At 39.2% G+C, this 21,044-nt stretch overlaps 1 protein-coding gene across 11 annotated transcripts in view; it reads right to left on the bottom strand.

The window, feature by feature from the left end:
• Positions 1 to 21,044, bottom strand: part of SVIL (supervillin) — a 133,724-nt gene that overhangs the window by 16,431 nt on the left and 96,249 nt on the right. For all 11 annotated transcript variants that reach the window (XM_072328781.1, XM_072328780.1, XM_072328783.1 and 8 more), the window contains 7 exons: positions 17,000 to 17,129; positions 7,528 to 7,675; positions 5,328 to 5,417; positions 5,153 to 5,239; positions 3,934 to 4,111; positions 3,496 to 3,668; positions 2,125 to 2,280 (listed from right to left, as the gene is read on the bottom strand). In XM_072328781.1, the coding sequence (XP_072184882.1) occupies positions 2,125 to 2,280; positions 3,496 to 3,668; positions 3,934 to 4,111; positions 5,153 to 5,239; positions 5,328 to 5,417; positions 7,528 to 7,675; positions 17,000 to 17,129 (962 nt within the window). The remainder of the gene's footprint in view (positions 1 to 2,124; positions 2,281 to 3,495; positions 3,669 to 3,933; positions 4,112 to 5,152; positions 5,240 to 5,327; positions 5,418 to 7,527; positions 7,676 to 16,999; positions 17,130 to 21,044) is intronic.

The raw sequence follows: 21,044 nt of genomic DNA, 5'->3' as shown, positions 1-21,044 counted from the left end.
GCTCTGCAATGTAGAGATAAGGATGCGGTGAGGGACCATGTCAAAGGCTTTGCAGAAGTCCAGGTAGATGACATCCATCGCCCTTCCTGTGTCCCCCGATGCTTTCACTCCATCATAGAAAACCACCAGACTGGTTAGGCAAGATCTGTTTTTGGTGAAGCCATGCTGGCCATCTCGGATCACCTTTTCATCTTCTGTGTTCTTTAACATGGTAACTATGAGGATCCATGATCTTCCAGGCACAGAAGTGAGGCTCACTGGCCTGTAGTTTCCCGGCTCTTCCTTACTTCCACTTTTAAGAAACAGAGAAGTGTTTCTCTTTTTCCAGTCACCGAGGATTTCATCCAATGGCCCTGATTTTTCAAATATGTTGGAGAATGGCCCAGCAACCACATCAGCCATCTCTCTCAAAACCCTGGGATGCATATCATCTGGCCCCATGGCCTTACATACATTCACAGGATCACAGAATCACAGGGGTTGGAAGGGACCTACAGAGATCATCGAGTCCAACCCCCCTGCAAAGCAGGCTCCCTACACCAGGTCGCACAGGTAGGCATCCAGGCGGGTCTTGAATATCTCCAGAGAAGGAGACTCCACAACCCCCCTGGTTGTGTTCCAGCGCTCTGTCACCCTCACTGTAAAGTTCTTGCACACATTCGTTCTTCGGAACTTCCTATGCTCCAGTTTCTGTCCGTTTCTCCTTGTCCTGTCTCCACACACTGCTGAAAAGTGTCTGGCCTCACCACTCTGTCCCCCACACCTCAGATATTTATAGACCTGGATCAGGTCCCCTCTCAGTCTTCTTTTCTCAAGGCTAAACAGATCCAGTTCACTCAGCCTTTCTTCATAGGGGAGATGCTCCAGGCCCTTCACCATCTTTGTGGCCCTCTGCTGGACTCTTTCCAAGAGATCTCTGTCTTTTTTGTACTGGGGAGCCCAGAACTGGACACAGTATTCCAGAATGAGACCTTACCAGGGCAGAGTAGAAGGGGAGGATCCCCTCCCTCGACCTGCTGGCCATGCTCTTTTTAATGCACCCCAGAATGCCATTGGCCTTTTTGGCTACAAGGGCACACTGCTGGCTCATGGCCAACCTGTTGTCCACCAGGACGCCCAGGTCCCTCTCAGCAGAGCTCCTCTCTAGCAGGTCATCCCCCAGCCTGTACTGGTGTATGCGATTATTTCTCCCCAGGTGCAAGACTCTACACTTGCTTTTGTTAACCTCATACAGTTTTTTACTGCCCAGCTCTCCAGCCTGTCCAGGTCTCTCTGAATGGCAGCACAGCCTTCAGGTGTGTCAGCCAATCCTCCCAACTTCATTTTCATGAAGAGGTCTTAGACTTGTTCCACTGTTACAGTGGGATGGAATCTGCTCCTCTCACCCATGCCTAGATCTTCAGGGTCCTGGCAGACATGGGGAGCCTGATCACTAGTGAAGACAGGGAAAGCACTTATTGAGCACCTCAGTTTTCTCCACAGCTGAGGAAGCCAGTTCTCCATGCTCATTTATCAGAGGGGAAACACTCTCCTTGGTCTGTCTCCTCCTGTTTATGTACAACCCCCTCATGTTATTTCTCACATACTTTGCTTTGTAGTTCAGCTCCATATGTGCCTTGGCTTTCCTGATCTTATCTCTATACATGCAGACAGCATCCCTATATTCCTCCCAGGCTGCACAGCCTTGCTTCTGCTTGCACTACATTCCTTTCTTTTCCCTCAGTTTAAGCTGCAGGCCCTTGCTCACTCATGCCAGCTGCCTGCCTCCTCTGCTCAACTTCTGCATATGGAAGAAGTGGAAGGACGTTGGGCAAGAACACCATCAAAGCATTTCCAGGATATACTAAATGCTAAAAGAACTAGAAGAGAGTTCAAAAATTTCCATAGAAGGCTACAATTCCTGAAACATTCTGTTTTCTCCTTAGAAAACACACATCAGTGATGAAAATGCAAACCTATCCAAAAGTGTTTTCATTTGTTGCACGGTTCTCACTATCCTTAGCTTTTAGGCATAACATCTTGAACTGTGCACGTCCTAGAAACTAAGCATTCAGCCATAGTAGCAACCCCCTCCTACTGCAATCAGCTTAATATATACAGACAATGAATACAGTTCTAGCATACCTTTAATTTGCAGCAGCATTAACTTCTTGTATGGCACAGCACTGTTGTTAGAATTTTGCTCTGTTAGGTTAACACTCCGCAGACTAACGTTGCTGAAGTTCTCCTTGCTTGCCAAACCAGCAAGTGCTACTTCTGAGAAATTTGAGTTTGCAGACACTTGTATGTTAAAAAACAAACAAAACAAAACAAACTTGAATAAAAACACACACAAATAATGATAAGTTATATTCAAATAGCTTCAGCTGTTGCATTAAAAAAAATGTTTTCCCAAATATTTGCAATTTTCCCCTTCTCACTTGTAACAGCAAAAACAGGCTGAACTTAGATTAACTGCTATCCTAAAAGCTTCATGGGTTTACTAGTGCCTAAGTTTTGAGATATCATCACAGACTAAATTGTTTGCATTGGAATTACAAACTTTGGTGGAAATACCAGCGTTAGTATTATCTGGTGTTTTATGAAGTACTGTGTACATCTTCAGTGCCATGTACATGATTAATTATGAAAGAGACCCAAGAAGTCAATGCTAATGAACTGAAATTCACTTCAGATTTGTCTCAGCCAGTGTGATACAAACAGCAATCTGCATTTCAAAGTACTATTCATTTTTTACTGTAATCTTCAAGCCTTAAACGCTTGGCTGCTTTAGCTTATTTCTCTACTAAAGACAAAGCAGTTTATGAATTTGTAATTCATGGAAATGCTTCTCACCAAATGCAATAAAATATTAGTCATACAATTAGTCTTTCATCAGCACAGGCAGTACTTAAGAGATAACCTCCTTTTATTCAAACATAATAAAGAAAACTTGTATGTTGAATGTTAGAAGTGGCTTGACTAATCTTTGAGCAAATTTTACAATTTGTCTTGCTGTCAAATCTGGTTATCAGCAGTAAGTAATATCATAAGCAAAACACAAAGGCCTGCTACAGAGCACAGATCCTTTATACATACTAACCCAGCTAGTTCCAGGTTGAGAAAAACCAAAGACCCAAACCTAAGGCTCGTATTCCTGAACATTTATCTATTCTTCCCAGCTCCTTCCAGCCCCTCTAGCATATTGCTAGATTTGCTTTGCTTGATCTCCTGTCTTCATCTGCAAGTACAACTGCTTTACCTCTGCACTAGATGAGTGCTAACAGTAAATACATACAGGAAGAGGCTACAGGTAGCTTTCTCTGAGGAAGTCAAGTGAGCCCTTTTTTCCAGGCCTCCTCGGTCAATCTACATTCAGTCTTATACCTTAAACAATCTGTGGCCTCTTGGAGAATATATACTATTCCTTCAGTTGTGGTTTTTGCTTTTTGATTAATTTTGGTTTAAATTAAATTAGCAAGACAGCGGCTTCCACAAACCACCTTGTTAGCTTACTTTTTTCTACTTTCATTCTCTTTGACTCCATGAACGCAACATTCAGTCTCTGTTCAGTGTACTCATGAAGAATATCTTCTCTTGCTGCTAGCATTTTCAGGGGGTTTCTGGAGGACTGAACCCTGCGCATAGGCCTCACTGCACGTTTGTGCTCTGCTACAGAGGATGTTAACCTGAAAAAACAAGCAGTGTTTAAAATTATCAGTTGATTATTGATAAATCAGAAGAGTTTAATGACAAGAGATTTGCTTGATTTGGGGTGACATTTGTGAGGAAACCAGAATTAGTTCACTGATCCAGGCAGAAGGCTGGATTTAGAAAAATGTAGTAGAAACAGACAGGCCAAGTAGAACAATATCTACAAGATAACTTAAAGCCGAGCTTTTTGACCACCTTTCCTATTTCTGCATTCAAAGCAGTGAAAAGAATAATTCTTACTTTGGTGCATAAGGATCGAAGATGGCATCAAAGTCCTCACTGAGGTCCAAAGGCACAGAGGAGGAAGGGAATTCCACATGGCGATAAAATTTAGAAAATGTCTCATCATCATCCAGCTTCATCACCTCTTTCACAGACTTTCCTGTAACTGTCAGCACTGTCTCTTGCATTCCAGCAACTGTAGGAAAAAAAAAAAAAAAAAGAAAAGAAAAAAAAACAGCCCACCCAATAAATAATCACATTAGATTCTAACTTGATAAGAGGTAAATATGGCTTGCTGTGGTTTTGGCTTGATTCTCATTAACTGGTGGAATTTGAAGGAAACACAGTAGAAGTGTCTCTTGGAAAATAAGTGATAAAAAAGGAGTGTAGCTACTGCTCATATACAGTAATCTCTGTTAAAAAAAAAAAAAATGGTTGGGAAATATGGCCAAATACAAAATTAGGCACTATTAAAAATGAGTTATTTTGGATGATATATGCGTTTATGGTCTTCTACATCCTGACTTGCCTCCAACCAAATAACTCCTTCCCTTCCAAAGATCTACTGGAGCCACAAGTACAAAATCACCCCTTGAGATTACTGAGTATGAAGCAATCATTACACTGTGCTACTGCCTCTGCTGTTGAAATGTGAATACATTTATTTTTTGTATTTGCAACTCTACCATTCACAAAAGAATTTCTGTCTTTACAACACTGAAGACTAATATATGAAACGGAAACAGTCAGAGAACTCTAGCCAGCTTCCTGAATGGCCAACAACCTGCACAAGAAAGCTGTATGGGCTGCTGCGGAAAGCTTGAAAGAAAGAAAGAAAGAAATGAATTTTTTGATAAGTTCAAAAGAGGAATAACACATGAAGCATGAAGTCTTGCACAAGGTAAGGACCTAAGACGAAACACAGTGTTTTGGAAAAGAAGAACTGATGATATGTTAATTAGTCTCGAGAATGGATAACGTAAGTGATGTAATGTTTTTCTGATCATATAAATATAGGAACTTTGTAAAGCTTGGATGTCATTCACTGGGAGTGACCCAAGCTCTGTACGTCTGTTGCACTGAGCTTGTTAATAAAATCAACACTAGAGTACCCATGAGTTCGAGTCTCACCTGGTTCCCTTCTGCAACAGTAACACAACAGCATAAGGACTAGAAGTACTTTAAGTGATTCAGTGAAGTTAGAATGAACACACTGCCTTCTTTGGTATCTACTGACCTTTGTTATTCAGCCTTCCCAAGAAGGACTCCAGCCTATCGAGCTTCATATCTGATTCTAATTGCATATCAGGTCTAGCTTCAATTTCTAAGCAAAACAGAAAGCAAAACTTGTTTAGTGACAAGAAGTTAAAGAAAACAATCCTAAACTTATTTCAGCCATGTTTATTTCTTACCTTCCAAGGGCTTTGTAACCGGAGTGGTAGACTTTTGCCTGTTACCGTAAGGGGATGCTACTGGTGTTAGTGCACTTGGAGAAGCTAGGCCTGCACAAGAACAGAGAACGTCAAAAACACCATCCCATGCCAGCCCACATCGCTTAAAGCAGAGGTGGAAATGGAAATTCTCAGCACGTAAAGCAAACTACTCACTGAATTTGTACTGTCCTCCCTCCTCTTCAGAAATTATCATGAAACAATTTAGTTCAAACTCGGTACATAAAAATGAGATGAATTTTTTGTTCTTTTGATATGAATCCACTGACCCAGTAAAAGAAATGGCACACTATTGATCTAGTGTTTTTGATTAGCTGGAAAAGCACACTGTATCAGATAATTCCGCTTGTTAACCATTGCTGCCTAGATTTTCAGCAATGGGGGGAAATGATACTTTAAGCCTTCCTCTAACATCTGTTCTTTACCTAGCAGTAGCCTACTAATTACAGAGCCACATAAATTTAAGTTCTTAGTTGTTTTGATCAGATAAACTAGTGCTGTGCTGAGACAATACACACTATGTTTCCACTGCCTTCAATTCAAATCCTAGCAAGTCTTAACAGCTAAACACCAAGACAGATTTATTATATAATCCAGTAGCTTCTCCACAAACACTTTTCTCCCCTTCTACCTAAGAGATTCAGTTTTTCAGCAAGTCAGTTTGTAATGCCTTCAGCAAGACATATTTGAGAGGACACAGTTTTTAAGCAGTTCTCCCAGGACTTAATCCACAAGACCACAAGATCTACTTCATGTGCTAGTCAAGAATCACCTTCCAATTAAGGAATTACAAATTTCGAGCTGTAAGAATCAATTAAAATACAGCATCTGTGCACATGTACATAGCAAGGATCTAATTTTGCAGCGCTTTCTCATCATCCCTTAAATTAAAAACCCATCATGATAATTTCTTCTTCTAGGCAACAAAAATAGCACACATCTGCATGAAATCTCATTTGGGCTACTTTTATTGATGTCACTATTGCAAGAATGCCTTTCTTCTCCACAAGACAGATCACAGCACCTAAAGAGATCCTTTCTGGGTATTTTTCACTTCCCATTAAGGGTGAATGTTATCGCCTTCTCTTCCTTTCCAAAGATCTTTATTATTATTATTATTATTATTATTATTATTATTATATTATTATTATTATTATTATTATTTTGAAGTAAAATACATTTTCAGCCAGCAGTTTGTGTGCAATTGAACACATTTTCTTGGTGACCCTCCAAAATAGGTTAGTCTTGAAACACAGACAGTTGGCAATTGTCAAAGTGAAACAATGTAAGCAGCAGCTAAAATGCTCTGCTAATAAATGCAATCCCTAATACAATATTTGTTTGCCAACAGAATATGGTCTGGATAGCAAATAGAGTTGTTCCCTTTTGCAGTACTGCATGCACCATGAATTTTGCCATCTTCTTGTCACAGAACAGATTTTAGGGTTCTCTGACTACATGAGATCACTTTAGGCACCTTCTAAAACTATCACCTTCCCAGGTCCACTGCATGAACAACTGTATTTCTACCAGAGATAACCCTCACATATTTCTTTCCACTTCTGGAGAATGACTGCATCTGGAAACAGCATCTGGCTGAATTCGAGAGATCCCAAAAATGTCAGCATTGCTCCCATGTCATTTCTACTCCCAGATTCTATGCAAAAATATGTTCACCGGTTTCTTCAGCCAAACACAACACTTAAGTTGTTGTCGACAACAGCAACCATAAAAATAACACGTGTTCCCTACGAATTCCCAGTGACCCTTGGAGTGGGGAAAGTGCCAGCAGCACCAAGATTTCACAACTTTTCTACAGAAACGGCACCTGGTTTTTTAAACAAGAAGTAAATGAGAAAGGATAATCCGAGTGTGTCCTTTGGATTGCATCAGACAGAAAGACAAAGCACATAAATGTTGAAGTGACTGATGATCAACGGTCTGACAGATCCTCTTTTTAACTGGATGGAAGTGAGACACTGCAGAACAAAATGGATCAATATCGAGAGCTACAAGAAGCTCAAGAGAATGGCCTTATGACAGGATGCTCAGTTGAATACAAACAGTCCTCCTCTTGCTAAACATGGATACCGTTTCCGCTTAGTTTTAGCCTAACTTTATTTTGACTATACAGATAAGCAGTGGCTTGTTTATCACTGACCTTTTTTTACCATTCGACCAGCTACGGTGAACTGTGTGGAGTCATTTGCTGCGCCTTTACCCCTGGACTTCCAGGCTTCTTCTCGAGCTGTGATGAGGTGTTTTCTTTCTTCTATAGTCATTTGACTCTCCTGATTATCTGCTATCCTCTGTTTTTTCAGGGGGTAGAGAGAAAAAAGATGTTTAAAAATAAATAAACTGATCAGGCTATAGCGAAGAACTGGGTTTTAATTTCCCCTGCCCTCTGTACAGGCAGGAGGATTAACAAGCTACTGAAGGAAAAGTCACAGATTCAGCTTAGTGACCCTGGCCCTGACAAGCCTCACTGTTTTGCTGCTTCGTTACACTGAGAAGATAAGGTTTCAGCCTATGCATTTTGACCTTTTATTGAAACTACCAGCCAAGGCAAAGGCTTCCTCCTAAGCAAACCAAACCATTTACTCTGGATATAATTTTCTAGATCTTGTTCTCTTCAAATGTTACTTGCTACACTGCTGAGATCACAAAATGAACTTTCAACAGAAGTTTTCAAGTGTAAATTTGCAGGTGGCACTGGGAATAACAATTAAGAAATGTAACATCAGTTTGTCATTTCTGAATCATTCTCTTAAAAGTAACTCAATTTTCCAGGCAGGATTAGCACTTATCACTCCAGAGGCTTCTCATTGTAGGCCCAATGTCAGCTTGCTCCTCAAAGTATTTTTCCAATGACTGTGATTGTTCCTCCCTCTGCCATCCCCCAAACTTATTTTGTAGAGGTCACCTTTAGCTTTCCTTGCCTTCTTTAGAGAGCAGCACCCAACAGCTTGAGTGACTGAAAGCAACCAGGAGCACTAAGCATCTCCTAATACAAAGGACTGATGAAGTCACATTGAATTAGAAGGAATTTACATAATCAGCTATAACCAGGTTGGACTAAAGAAATATTACTTCAATGCAATAATCTTAAAAAGGTAGCAACATTTTGGGATTATTCTGCATGAAAATCAAGTATGAAAGTATTTTTAGTGCATTTTTAGCCTGTCAGTACAAGAATTACTTCCAAGCTGTGTGCTGTTTGACATTTTTCTTCACAAGTTAACTGAAGAACTGAAAACGACATGAAAATTAAAAGCTACTGCTTTAGCACAGCACAATTCTAACAACATGGAAGTTTAAATTAATAAGAATCCAAAAACTTGTGAATATGAAGTAAACTCTCTTCTTGTGGTCCAGATGCAAGGAAGGGATAAAAACCCAGATTATCTTATTTATTTTCTTTAAATCAACAACACTGAAGAAATTAGTACAGGGTTACTACTCAGTATAGAACTATATAAGAACTATGCTGACTACAGGAGATGCAGTGAAATAAGATTTTCTTACACCTTTCTACATGTACTATAAACAACATCTATCAGTCAGAGGAGTAAAGACAAATGCAATGGCTGTACAACACTCTCCAATCCTTCATCTAGACCCAGGTAAATTTGCAGCATTCTGCAGTAATGCTTGCTCCTAATTTATCAAGGAAACACAGTCAGCCTATGACTGCAGGTTATAACCAGATAAACCAGATAACCAGAGTAAAACATACTGAACCTCCAAAACATTCCACAGAAATAACAAAATGGAAGTCTACTCAAGTATTTCCTCCTCTTCTGTAAAAACCTCTAAATACTTTCAGTAGAAGCAGTGAAAGCAATCTCTATTTGTTTTCCTGAATTTCTTCCCATTCCAATGCTGGAAGCACAGCCACCTTTGGGATGAGCAGCTAGTAGAAGAAAATGACAGCAACACACTACCAGAGATCCAGGCAGGAAATTAATATATACTGAATGAAACCACAAGTGAAATTTCATACGCAAAACAAGTACTTTTAACTTAGTGCATATGGATAAATCTTTGATTACAACACGAGGGGAAGCGAGTGAGAGGCAAGAAGATGCAATCACACTGATTCTTTTATATGCTGGGTTTTTTTCCCAACCTCTGAGAATAGGAGGCTTAATTTTACATTTCATCTCCAGAGAATACTTAAGTTTCAAAGTGTGCAGAGCCAATGGACATTCAGAAGGCACAAACCCAGAATGCGTCTGCATTAATCACTACACATACAAATTGTAAGGAAGATCATGACCAACTCCAGAGCAGTGTCAAAAAACAAAAGAGTATGTAGCTCCAACAACATAAACAAACTTTCTTACAATAGATTTCAGGTTATTCCTTTGGGCAAAACACCCTTGGATTTCCTAGAAACTGGACAGGTTGTGCATTATACAGAATTCAGAGTAATTTCATGTCAGGTCTCTCCCTAATGCAAAAAGACCCCCATCTTCCTTTATTAATGAATTGAAAACAAATGGTAAGCTGGATAGACAGTCAGCAATCCCTAAGCCACATGCCATAACAATCCTGGTGAAAAACAAAAGCATACGCGGTGCTTAAAAGGATGAACAATTTTCCTAGCTGGAGAACTCGTATGAGTCAACAGAATTGGCCATAGAAATTTCATAACACACACACATGGTAATTAGTAGTAGTTTAAACAGCTTTCACAGTTGCCAAAGGGCAGCATTCCTGGAGAAGTGAGTTGGCTAAACCACATCCTGCCTGGGGAAAAACATTGTGAGAAATATGAAACTTGTCAGTCTTTCAAGTGCAAGTTTTATTTCCAAGCAGGGAAATAAATAATTAAATGTAGATATAAAATAAAGATCTCAAATGCGTAATTGTGACCTTTTGGTAAAGAGCCCATTCTAATTTGTACTGAAATTTGCACATCTCTGTTTTCACTGATGTCTTTTCTTTCACACAAATGACAGAATCATAAAATCAAGTGAAAATACAAAAAGGTCAGAAGAACTGGAATCCAAAACCAAGAAATAACTGGGACAGGAGATGCTCCAAGAATAAGCACTGATATTTCTAATTTAAAAAAACAAAATCCAAACAACCTGAAAAAAAACTAAAATCCAACCAGCTCTGAAAATGAACAATTGCACAGGACTGATAAAACCTTAGATGGGGACAACATTTAGAAGAAGCAAAACTGAAGCACATAAGCACAGGTCACATAAGCTGTGTTTTGTTCCAGACAATCATTGCAAGACTGCTGTAAGACAATCAATAAAGAATCAAAACACAGCCGCATAATTAATGCCATTCCACATGGCATTATGGAAAACAGGTTTAATCAAAATGGTAAGTTTGATGAGATCAAGTATGATTAAATATGTTAACAGTTACTTCTGATTTCTTTAACATATTTGACTTAATCACAGATGACATTCTGGGCTTACATTTCGGGAGCTATAAAAATGCAGCTCACTATTTAACTGACCAAAAAATATTTCGAAACAGTGAACAGCCACGCAGTGATCTGACCCACCCAACCCTGACTGAGATTATTTCATGCAGGTGGAAAAAAAACACAGCTCTGCTGAGAACCACCTCAGGATAAAAAGAAGGGAAGGGTGGGAAATCATGAAAAGAATTAATCACGTACATTTTTAAAAAGGCTAAAAGCTGGTATAATCTGTCATTACTTGTATAAACAAGAAGCTGAAGAGAGGAGGAAGATGATGATATTGGAATCTTTATAGAAATAGCTCATCCATTTCTAGCATCTACACGTCCACCTGGGACGCTGATAGTCTTGGAAGCTTTTCTTGTCCACTGCTTGCCTAGGCTGGCTGATGATATTGGTCTCTTCTTGCAAGGCAACACATTTCTTGAGAGCATGCACTGGCACTCCACTGCACTTGCAACATCAATTTGGGCTAAGGAAGGGATCACATCCAGGCAATGTTCTAATTTGTATCCTGTAGGAATCTAATACCAAGAATGGATGCTAAAAATGTATTTTTCAAAGTGAGAATCCACTTAAAACCAGTGTCGTGAGCTATTTAAAGAGCTGTTCCAAAAAGTATTTGCCTTGTAATACAAATAATTTCTCTAGTTTGGGGGCAACTGTTCCTCTTTTAGGGCAGCTGGGATGAACAGACATTGAAAGACCTCCTCTCTCCCCTGATGACTGCAGGGATATCAGGGTTATTAAGTTAGAAGATAAATTTACCTTCTCAATATATAGAGTGAGTGAACTCTCACAACAGAATGAATAGGTATCTTCAGTCAAACAGTAATAAAACTGTACTAAACCCAGAACTTACAGAAAGGAGCCAACCCCAGTGAGTTTCAGTTGATAACCCCAAACCTACTTTTTAATAAAAAAGTTCAGAGTCCGAGTTTCTCAGAAAGTGGCCTGAAAGTGAACATGGGAATAGTACATGTTGGTAGTCAAAATATTTTTACATAGTTACAGTAATCTCTACCATAATCATAATCCTCTGCAGTAGCAGTGAACCATCATCCCATGCATTGACTACTATTACTCATTCTAGTCAGAGTGTTCCTGACACATCCCATGTGCTGTATCAAGACTTTCCACTCAGTTCTCCTTGTTTTCTTGTGTTCAGCTTGCTTCTTTGCCCACTCCTGTCTTTATTGTTTTCACCTCTAATTGCATGAAACAAGTCCTGTTTGCTCAAATAGAGATCTGGTATTCTACTTCTGCTCCAAGATAACTTCATTATGTAGTTCTAACTGAATAACGCAAGCTGTTTCACATTTCTTGTTATCTATTAATTCTTCCTAAGTAAATTCTTCCAATCATTTCTGATGAGTTTGCAAAAGTGTATGCATGATTTGAGGAAGACTTCACAGGAAGTTTTACTGTTTACTGTTGCAGTAGCAGATGTCTATTCCCAAGCAAACACAGTTAACTCTGTTACCACAAGTTGCTCTGGGAATGTGCATCTTAGATCTGAATGTAATTTTCTGTCTTACTTCTCACTTCGTTAATTAATTAGGAAGTTTGTACAGCATTTCACCTTCAATCTCCAAGGATGCCGTTCACCAGAGAGCTTGATTCTTTCAAGCTAGTACTACAGACCTTAAGAAAGAGAGAAAAGCAAGGAGATGGGACAGTCAGAGAATAGAGGCAGTAGTGCCAAGGTAAAAATCCTTCAGACATGGAATAGGAGAAAAAAAGCATTAGAAGAAGTCACCTCTAAACAGAAGCAGCTTGCTCTGCACAGTTAATGAATTAGACTATTTTAGCCTTTTACAGTTGTATATGCACATTTCTCACAGAGAAGACAGGGCACATGGCATTTTATTCTGCAATAAATGCTGTACAGATGCATGCTGTTCATTTTGTATGTTTTGTGTTTTTGTTTGTTTGTTTTTTTTTTAAACAAGTGGCAAGTTTTCTGTACTGTAATTAATGCAATAGCACCTCCTTCATTTCATTTCTTATTCACGTAGTCTACCAGATAATGAATTTTTAGAAAACTAGTCGTAAGAGAAACAACAGCAGAATGTGTCAGTAGCAGAAATACTGAAGAAGGGTATGCAGCACAGTGGTACAATGCTGTTTCTTTAAAGCAGCCTTTGTTAGGTTGGCTAACCAACTAAGAGGACTGCTAATTCCCTATAGTTAAAAAAAATGTCAGAACGAGTCTAATGGACATTGCTGAGCATTTGAACTGTGCAGACTTTTGCTCACCTGATTAATAGGTAGAAAAGGATGAAATTTATGGACAGCAGGTATAACAGGAGAGTAAGTAGAAGCATATACAGGTTCCTATGACAAGGACAGAAGCAAAGTGAAGGAATTAGAAAAGAACCGAAGTACCAGAGATGGAAAGGGGGGAAAGTGCTCCTTTTCCCCCAAGTTCCTGACATAAATTAAATCTCAAACTTTTAATTTTCTAGAAGCATCCTCCCTACTGGAAAGCCAGAGATCAAAAAACATTTCCATAATACAACAGCACGTTTACCAGAGCCAGTCCATGCAAGAATTAAACAAGTTAGTAACAACATCACTACAACTCAACACAAAACTAAACAACAGAGCCAGGGAAAAAAAATGACCTAGTATGAAAAGCGTATATCTCTGTTTCATGAACCATTAAAATGATAAACCACGTCAACCATGATGGGAATCATTCTACTGCAAGTTTAATCATACCCCGCTAAATAACAAACTGCTTACTTTGAGGACAGAGGAAGGAATACTTAGTGAAACTAAGATACTCAAAAAACCATCTGGAGGGAACTGCTAAGCTTGTGGCACTTAGCAAAGGTGGGTTCACCATTCCAAGCAAAGCCTACAGAGCTGGTCTTAATCAAAGCTGATTAGGTACGGCTTTACCATCAATGATTATTCTTTCTTTCAGTAGGTTAAAGCAAATACAGAACAGCGCACAGAATGCAGGCAGTCGTAGCTCATTAGAGTGGCCTGAAATGAAGCCTAACCACAAGAGCCTCAGCTTTGATTAGCACTGGGCGCAAGTACTTGGATTCCACATTTGATAAAGAGAGAAATCTCTTACCACAGTAGAAGACTTTGTCTAAAGGTCACTTTTTAGCTACCTTCCCCTGTAAGATTTTTATACTTCTTCTCTGTTCGGTCTGAGCCTTTAACACCAGTACCAAGATGCAATATGATGCAAGATGCCATAAGAATTAAGTGCATTTGAAATATCATTCACTTCTTTAACGTTACTGCAATACAGCTGGTAATCACATTAATCAGGATCTCCGTTAAGACCAGCTGACAACAGAACAGGAATTTTCATTCCAGTAAATCTCACTGTTTTGATACTAAGGAAAGATCGTAAAGTGAGTTAATTTTTTCTATACAGATAAAAAAACAAATAAGTCTTCCATCCAACCTAAGAAGATGAATACAAACATAGAATCCAAAGTTTTTTTCCAAATAAAATGCATTTCTTTCCTCACATTATGAGGCTCCACAGCCTACAGTTGTTCCTCTGATGTTAGAGCTATTCCTCAAATTCTCCAAGCATGTTGTATTGTACATGTAAGTCAGTTAGGACACCTCACAGCTTCCAACAAGTTTTCCTCAAATATGCAGCAATCATCAAACAAGACACCAGATCTCCATGTGAATCTCAACTGCTTTTTCTTAAATCTGTCTCTCTGAGTTAATTACTTCTATTTCCCACTTTATGCTGCTGTCAGTTTTTCCATTAAATTTACAGCTTTTCTAAGTTCAGTCCATGTATAAATGACTGTAACACCTTCAGAGAAATATCTCAACATGTAGATCACTGTGCAGAAGCCATCTGACCAACACTATTTAGTGTAACTACTTTATTAAAATGAATCCTTCAACTTTTGTTGATTAGAAGTAATCTAAAAGTACTCTAACGCTTCTGGTTTAAATAGCTGTGCTTCTGTAATCAAACCTCTGGAACAAGTTCAACCACTTTTCTAAGGACAAAAGAAACCTAAAAAGGTGCACTTTGCTATGTTAACATGAGTAACTTAACACAGTAAGAAAAACTGCAGGCATTACTGTGAACCAGCAAGGTGTGACAGAAGTATACACACCCCTGTGGCAAATGCATGGCTGTGATGTGTGAAAGGTATACTTGAACTAGCTCAAAACACGGTCAATTCAATATCTGCACCTTTATCATAAATTCACCAACAGAAAGCAGTAAGATTCTTAAGTACACTGCAGTCTCAAAGCTCTTCTACAGTAGAGACTTCAGTGTCATTTTACTTCATGGTCCTCACAGAGCAATAGCACCACACTGAAGAATTACAATATTTCCAGATTTAAGGGCATCTGACAGTGATGTGTTGTAACCAGTGCGGTTGGCTTGGACAAAGCTTTACATTATTTGTCATGTATAGAATAAAACAGCATCACAGATATCAGTATTGCTGTGTGTCTGATCAGGCACACAAAAATTACATACTCAAGATTACACTGACATTTTGGCAGAACTGCAAATGTTTGGCTTTAGTCTCTACGTAGCCAAGAGCTAACATGAACCAACACAGTGGGTGACCTTATGTCACAGAAACTTGCACTGCTAGCACTACCACATCAAAGCTCACAGCCTTCCAGCACTTCATGCTGTCTTATTTGCTTCAAAAGCCTAACTTGTGCTATGCTGAGTGAAGCCACTAATGCAGCTGGGAGGATATGGGTGCTGGAGAGCAAAAAACAAAAAGAAGAAAGAACAAAGGTTTTGTCTCTGCCTAAATCTTGGCAGCTGCTTAAAGCTTTTTCCCTTCCCCATTGTCTTTAGCTGGAGTACATCTGTAATCTGATCTCAACAGTTGTCATTTTGTTGTCTAGGCTGTTAAAAATGTGATCACAGTTTTGCTTTTCTCAGTCAAACTATTAGTGCTTTAGGACTTCTTCTATCTAGCAATTAGTAACTTGTTTTTTCAGCTAGATCAGCTTTCTTGCCTTTCTGTACAGTTAACACACAACCACTGAAGAGCTCAGCAGTTATCTGAGGCAGAGTTATCTTTAGTAATGACAGACTGTAACAACTGCTTGTCACATGCTGATGGAACAATGAGACATTTTGTTGTTGTTTGCTTACCTATACTACTTAATCAAAACGGTATGTCACAACTAAATAATAAGAACTAAGGAGTGCTGTTCCCTGTGGTAAAACTGCTATTACAAATCTTATCTGTGGAAATATTCCTTCAAAAATTTGAGGCTTTTGGAACAGCTATTTTATCTTAATGACAGTGTCATTTTCATATATATTAAATGCAGTACAGAAGCAAATCTGTAGTAGTTTGAATCAGGATTCCATTCCTGAAGTAAATCTCTCAGTAATCCTCTTTTTCTTTTTTTTTTTTTCCTCCCTGTGCTTTGGATCATGTTGCAGAATGCACAGACACTGGGATGAAACTAAGCCCCGAAGCATACTGCTGGGCTCCCATTTAACACCGCAGCTGCTAACAGGCAGTCAGGCCATAGGAACAGACTAAATCTAAAACCCGTCAAGTAAGTATGGCGTAGATATCTGTCCTCATCAGTAATTTTTATGCTTTACAGATCCACTCCTGATGGCCAACACAACCAAAAAGACATTGCTACAGTGCGCTAATGATGTGAACTTACCTTTCCCCCACACCTTTCTACCACCTCCTATTCTATTCACTGACAAGACAAAGTACTTGTCCAAGAGGTTCTGGCTATCTTCAAACAAAAAGATCACTCAAGACAACCAAAGGCTGACTGAATGACACAGGAACGCTCTGGTATCAGCTCTTCCTTGTTGTTTCTATCATTGAACATATTTGCTCAATTAAAAAAAGAAGGAAAAAAAAGTGTATGTATAGAGACAACAAAACCTTAGCATATTTTGGTGCATGTGGCAGAGAATTTGTAAATATTGCAGAAGCCTTTGAGGCCTGCTTACTTATTGCTAGCATGACAGTGAAAACATACTTGTTTAAAAAGCTCCCACATTGAGAGAACTGCCTTTTAAACAAGCCTGACAATGAGAGGAATAGCAGAAGCTAGTAGCTGCTATTAGGCATGCCTGTCTCATGGGATGCATCTTCAAAGCTGAAGCATTTCAAGCAAGATGTTTTTTCCAAACAAGGTTTTCCAAACAAGGTTTTCCAAACAGGGATAGAGTTACCTTCTTCAACAGCTGCTCAACTTCTTGCATCTGTGCGCTACGATCAGTGGCAGACAATTTTGCATACTCCTGCTTTTTACTTAGCCTGCTCTTCCAGTCTTCTTCACCACTCTTCTTCAGCAAGGCCAACCTAGGAGAAAAATCATGTCAAAAGATCAGCTTTAAATACTATACCTCCCATCATCCTTATGAGCTACCTCTATTGCCTCAGTAATGACACGTTCAAGAAAATCTGAAATTAAGTTTTCTAACTGAATTTATTTACATTTCATACACGTGTACAAAGCTCACAAATAAACAACAGGCCTTTACTGAACAGATCAAACAAAAAATATCTGACAAAACACAGACATCTAGATCTGAGAAAGGCACTCCAGTTAATTTGTATAGTCAGTGGAAACTGCCAATACAATCCAGAGAGGGCAGGGTACAGTGCAGACCATCGTGAAGTAGACATACAAACAGGTCAGATGAATCACTGCTGTTTTTCCTCTTCTTGTCGATAATATACAGAGATTGACTAACTCAGCTACGTATGCTTATGCTATAGATGATCAGAGTTAATGAGACGAATCCTATCACTGGTATTTATTGTATTCATTAAAAAGAGATTTAAAAATTTATTTTCTTTAAAGCCCAAGAAGGGAGAGGTGTATTCAGCAGGCAGCCATCAATAAAGTCTCATCAGGCATGTCAACTGATAACTTTGCAATTAGTGGCTGGACTACAGTTCCGATGACTGAAGTTACAGTCAGACTGCTAGAGAATATTTAGCATCTCCTTGCTCATCTAAGGTATTGCTGCCATAAATCAGTAATTACAACGCACAAATAATTTGGTGCTATTGTGCTACAGCTGTGAACGCTATCTGCAAGATTCAAGTGGTTTAAAGAATGCCTTAAGCTTAATGTGTAGATTACCGCTAATCTCAGGTAAGCAGGATCTTGAAGAAATGCTATTTTCTAGTCCTAATCTTAATCAATATTCTGAATGTAGCACAGAGGGATAATGATCATCCCAGTGGGCAAGCTTATATGTTTGTTTTGCTAGATTAGAAGCTGTTTGTCCATACAAACCTTAGAGTGACTAGCTTTGGGCACAGGACAAGTCAGTTCAGAATAGAAGGTCCACATGATACATACATGATCTTCAGCTTATTTCCCTCAGAATTTAAAAACCTGTATGAATTTTCTAGCTTTCAGAAGTCATTCTTAGTATTCCATAAAATGTATGTTGGTAATATCAGTTTCAAACAAATGCAACTGTTCCACTAAGTCATTTTATTTCAGTTGAATAGTTGGATTATGCTACATACCTTTTTAAAATCTAAAGCATTTCAGCAAGAATTACACCAAGATCCTTAACCCTATCTGCATTTGCACAGATTCCGTAGGTTGGCAACCTATTTCAATCACAGGAGATGTATTTTCAGAGATGTGAATACTATAACTGCCAGAGTAAGCATGTGAGGGCTGTCCTGAACCTACAAGGAGGAGGAAGGGGTAGGACTGAATAAGTCCAGGCAGAAGCCAAGTTTCAGGCAGTTGCTTCCTGCAGAAGTCCAGGGAGTGTACCCACACTACTGACCTCTTCAAGGACACCCAATTGGTCCTAAGGCAGTCAGCTGAGGAAAACTGAGGATTCAGAAGACAGTAAATCTACAGCATACAATGGCAGTAACAATGTTAGTATTCAATAAAGCAGTTATTTCCTCTGTTCCTGCCCAGGCAGGCAGTACTGGCAGGCCTCACTGCCTGGCTGCTTCATACCTCACTGCACGGCATGAATAGGGGTGAAGAAGACTCACAATAAGGAGCTGAGACCATGGTCATTGCTTCCAGAATGCATACAAGACTTCACTGTCCAGAACTAATCTTCTAGAGTGCATCCACGCATGCGTGAAACTGCACAGGAGACCAAGATCAGACGGAACTGCCAACACACTGTTGATTCAATAGTTATGTTCTCTCAGGTCAGCTTTGCTTAGAAATTATCTTCAGCTTAGGCCTAAGATCAGTTTGTTTCTGAAAATATCTATTAGCTGCACAGCACAGAAGGAAAGATCTCTCTTCCTGTTTTGTTTTTTGTTTTTTTTTTTTAAACCAACCTCACTGCAATGTTTTTGCCCAAGACTTTTGCTCCAAACAGCTTTGCTGATCAGGAAGAGAAAATTTCTGATTCGAAGACTGTTTCTGTGTCTCCAGGGACTCTTCTTTACTCTGTTGAACGGATTAGTCACTCTCATCTTCCACTTGTACACATAATAAAACAACGCACTCCTAGAGTAAGGCTACATCTGTCTGCCCCAAATGATGAAATCACCCCTTAAAAGAAATTGGTATGCTCATCATGCCACTGAAAACTTCACTGCTGTGCAAAACCTAAAGCCATGCATATGTTTTGAACAATTAAAAGAGCAATAAATTCAGACCACTTTGACTAAGCAGCCATTGGAGGGCATTTTTTTCTTGAAATAAAGATGCAAAAACTGCTGAATTGAATCACATAAGCAAGCCCAACAGATCAAGAGTATAACTCAGAAGACAGATAGCAGTTGATTCTTTGGAAAGTCTGCAGTGAAAAAAGCAGTTTTGGGGTCTATCTATCGGATCTGTTTAAGGTCTTCTGCTCACGAGGTTCATTACATTACATCTAGTTTTCCACCTTTAATAAACAATGAACACATTATTCACTTTTACAGGTCTTTACATACTTCCTCCTTTCCATCCAGAAGTTCCTTTTCCAATCTGAAAATGTTTTACTCTATTCTTGGGAAGGAAAGCTTTATTATATGCCTGCCCATCTTTGCAGCTTGCTCTGTGTCTCTACTTTTTGTTACTGAAATAGAATGATGCAGAGGTACCAGGACAGAATCAAAGCAAAAGATTTCAGATTTGATGGGAAAATGTTGGATTAGTACTGAAGGGAAATATGAGCAAGATTTGAACAATAATTTTGCATAAACGAGGAACATTATATGAAAGGCCTTGGCAAAAGCCCACACAAAAATGACATAAACAAAACAGAGGTGTATCTTTCTTCTGTGGCAGTATTTCAGCATCTCTGGCTGAACTGGACACAGGTTTGCCTTTCACATAGACTCCGCTGGTTGCACTTGACCAGTTCTTTCCAGTGGTCATTTATAATCTGGAGACCAATTTGAGTGAAGTAACTACAAAACAGAAGCTGATGGTCAAAAAGCTCACAAATTTACTGTATATGTGGACTAGCCTATATAAGCCTATATAGCCTATATAAGAATCTAGCTGTGGTATCCAATCATCAATGAAGGCTGAAAATAAAGCCAAGTCTTGGCTTGCCTTAGCAAAGACTGAATGAAAGTTGGACATCCACCAGCTACTTATCTGTGGTTTGTGAAAATGGTGATCGTGGCATATAGCAGACTTCTACAGAAGAACAGACCAGGTGGCCTTCTAGCAACTTCAATCTCTGTAAATGTACAGACATAGGCTACATGCAACCGACACCATGTTCAAAGTCCTCCAAGGCATTCCCACCCCTGAAGGCCTCTCACAGGCTCTTCGTTTGTCTGGCTGAAAACAAGGAGATTATAACAAGGTTTCCAGTCTGACACAAAACACAGCCAGAACAACTGTAAGAGAGGAGCCTCTGCTCCCTCACACTTCCAAGTGGCATGTTGGCAGAACAGGTATATTTTCTGTCTTGAAAAATCATAATTTTCAGTCTTCAACATAATATTGGTAATTTTAAAGATGCCAGGTATGCACGCACCCCACAGGGGTAATACTACTTCAGTGAAATAAATCTTAGTGGAAAATCACTTTCATCCAGATCAACAAACATGCATCCTGCCCAAATATCATTGCATCTGTAGAAAAGCTGTTCTTCCATAAGGTGAAGGAATGTCTGACACAGCCAGAAAAAACCCACTGGATAGGAAGATGAACTTCATGAATGTAAAAAGAAAAAACAAACCAATCCCAAACCCCAGCAAATTAAAAAACAACACCTAAAAGACAATGTGTAAAAGGCAATTTTTTAGCAGAAATGCTCTTTGAGGTTC

The sequence above is a fragment of the Excalfactoria chinensis genome, chromosome 2 (genome assembly GCF_039878825.1).
Source record: "Excalfactoria chinensis isolate bCotChi1 chromosome 2, bCotChi1.hap2, whole genome shotgun sequence".
Taxonomy (NCBI): domain Eukaryota; kingdom Metazoa; phylum Chordata; class Aves; order Galliformes; family Phasianidae; genus Excalfactoria; species Excalfactoria chinensis.
This window is presented reverse-complemented; position numbering and strand designations above follow the sequence as displayed.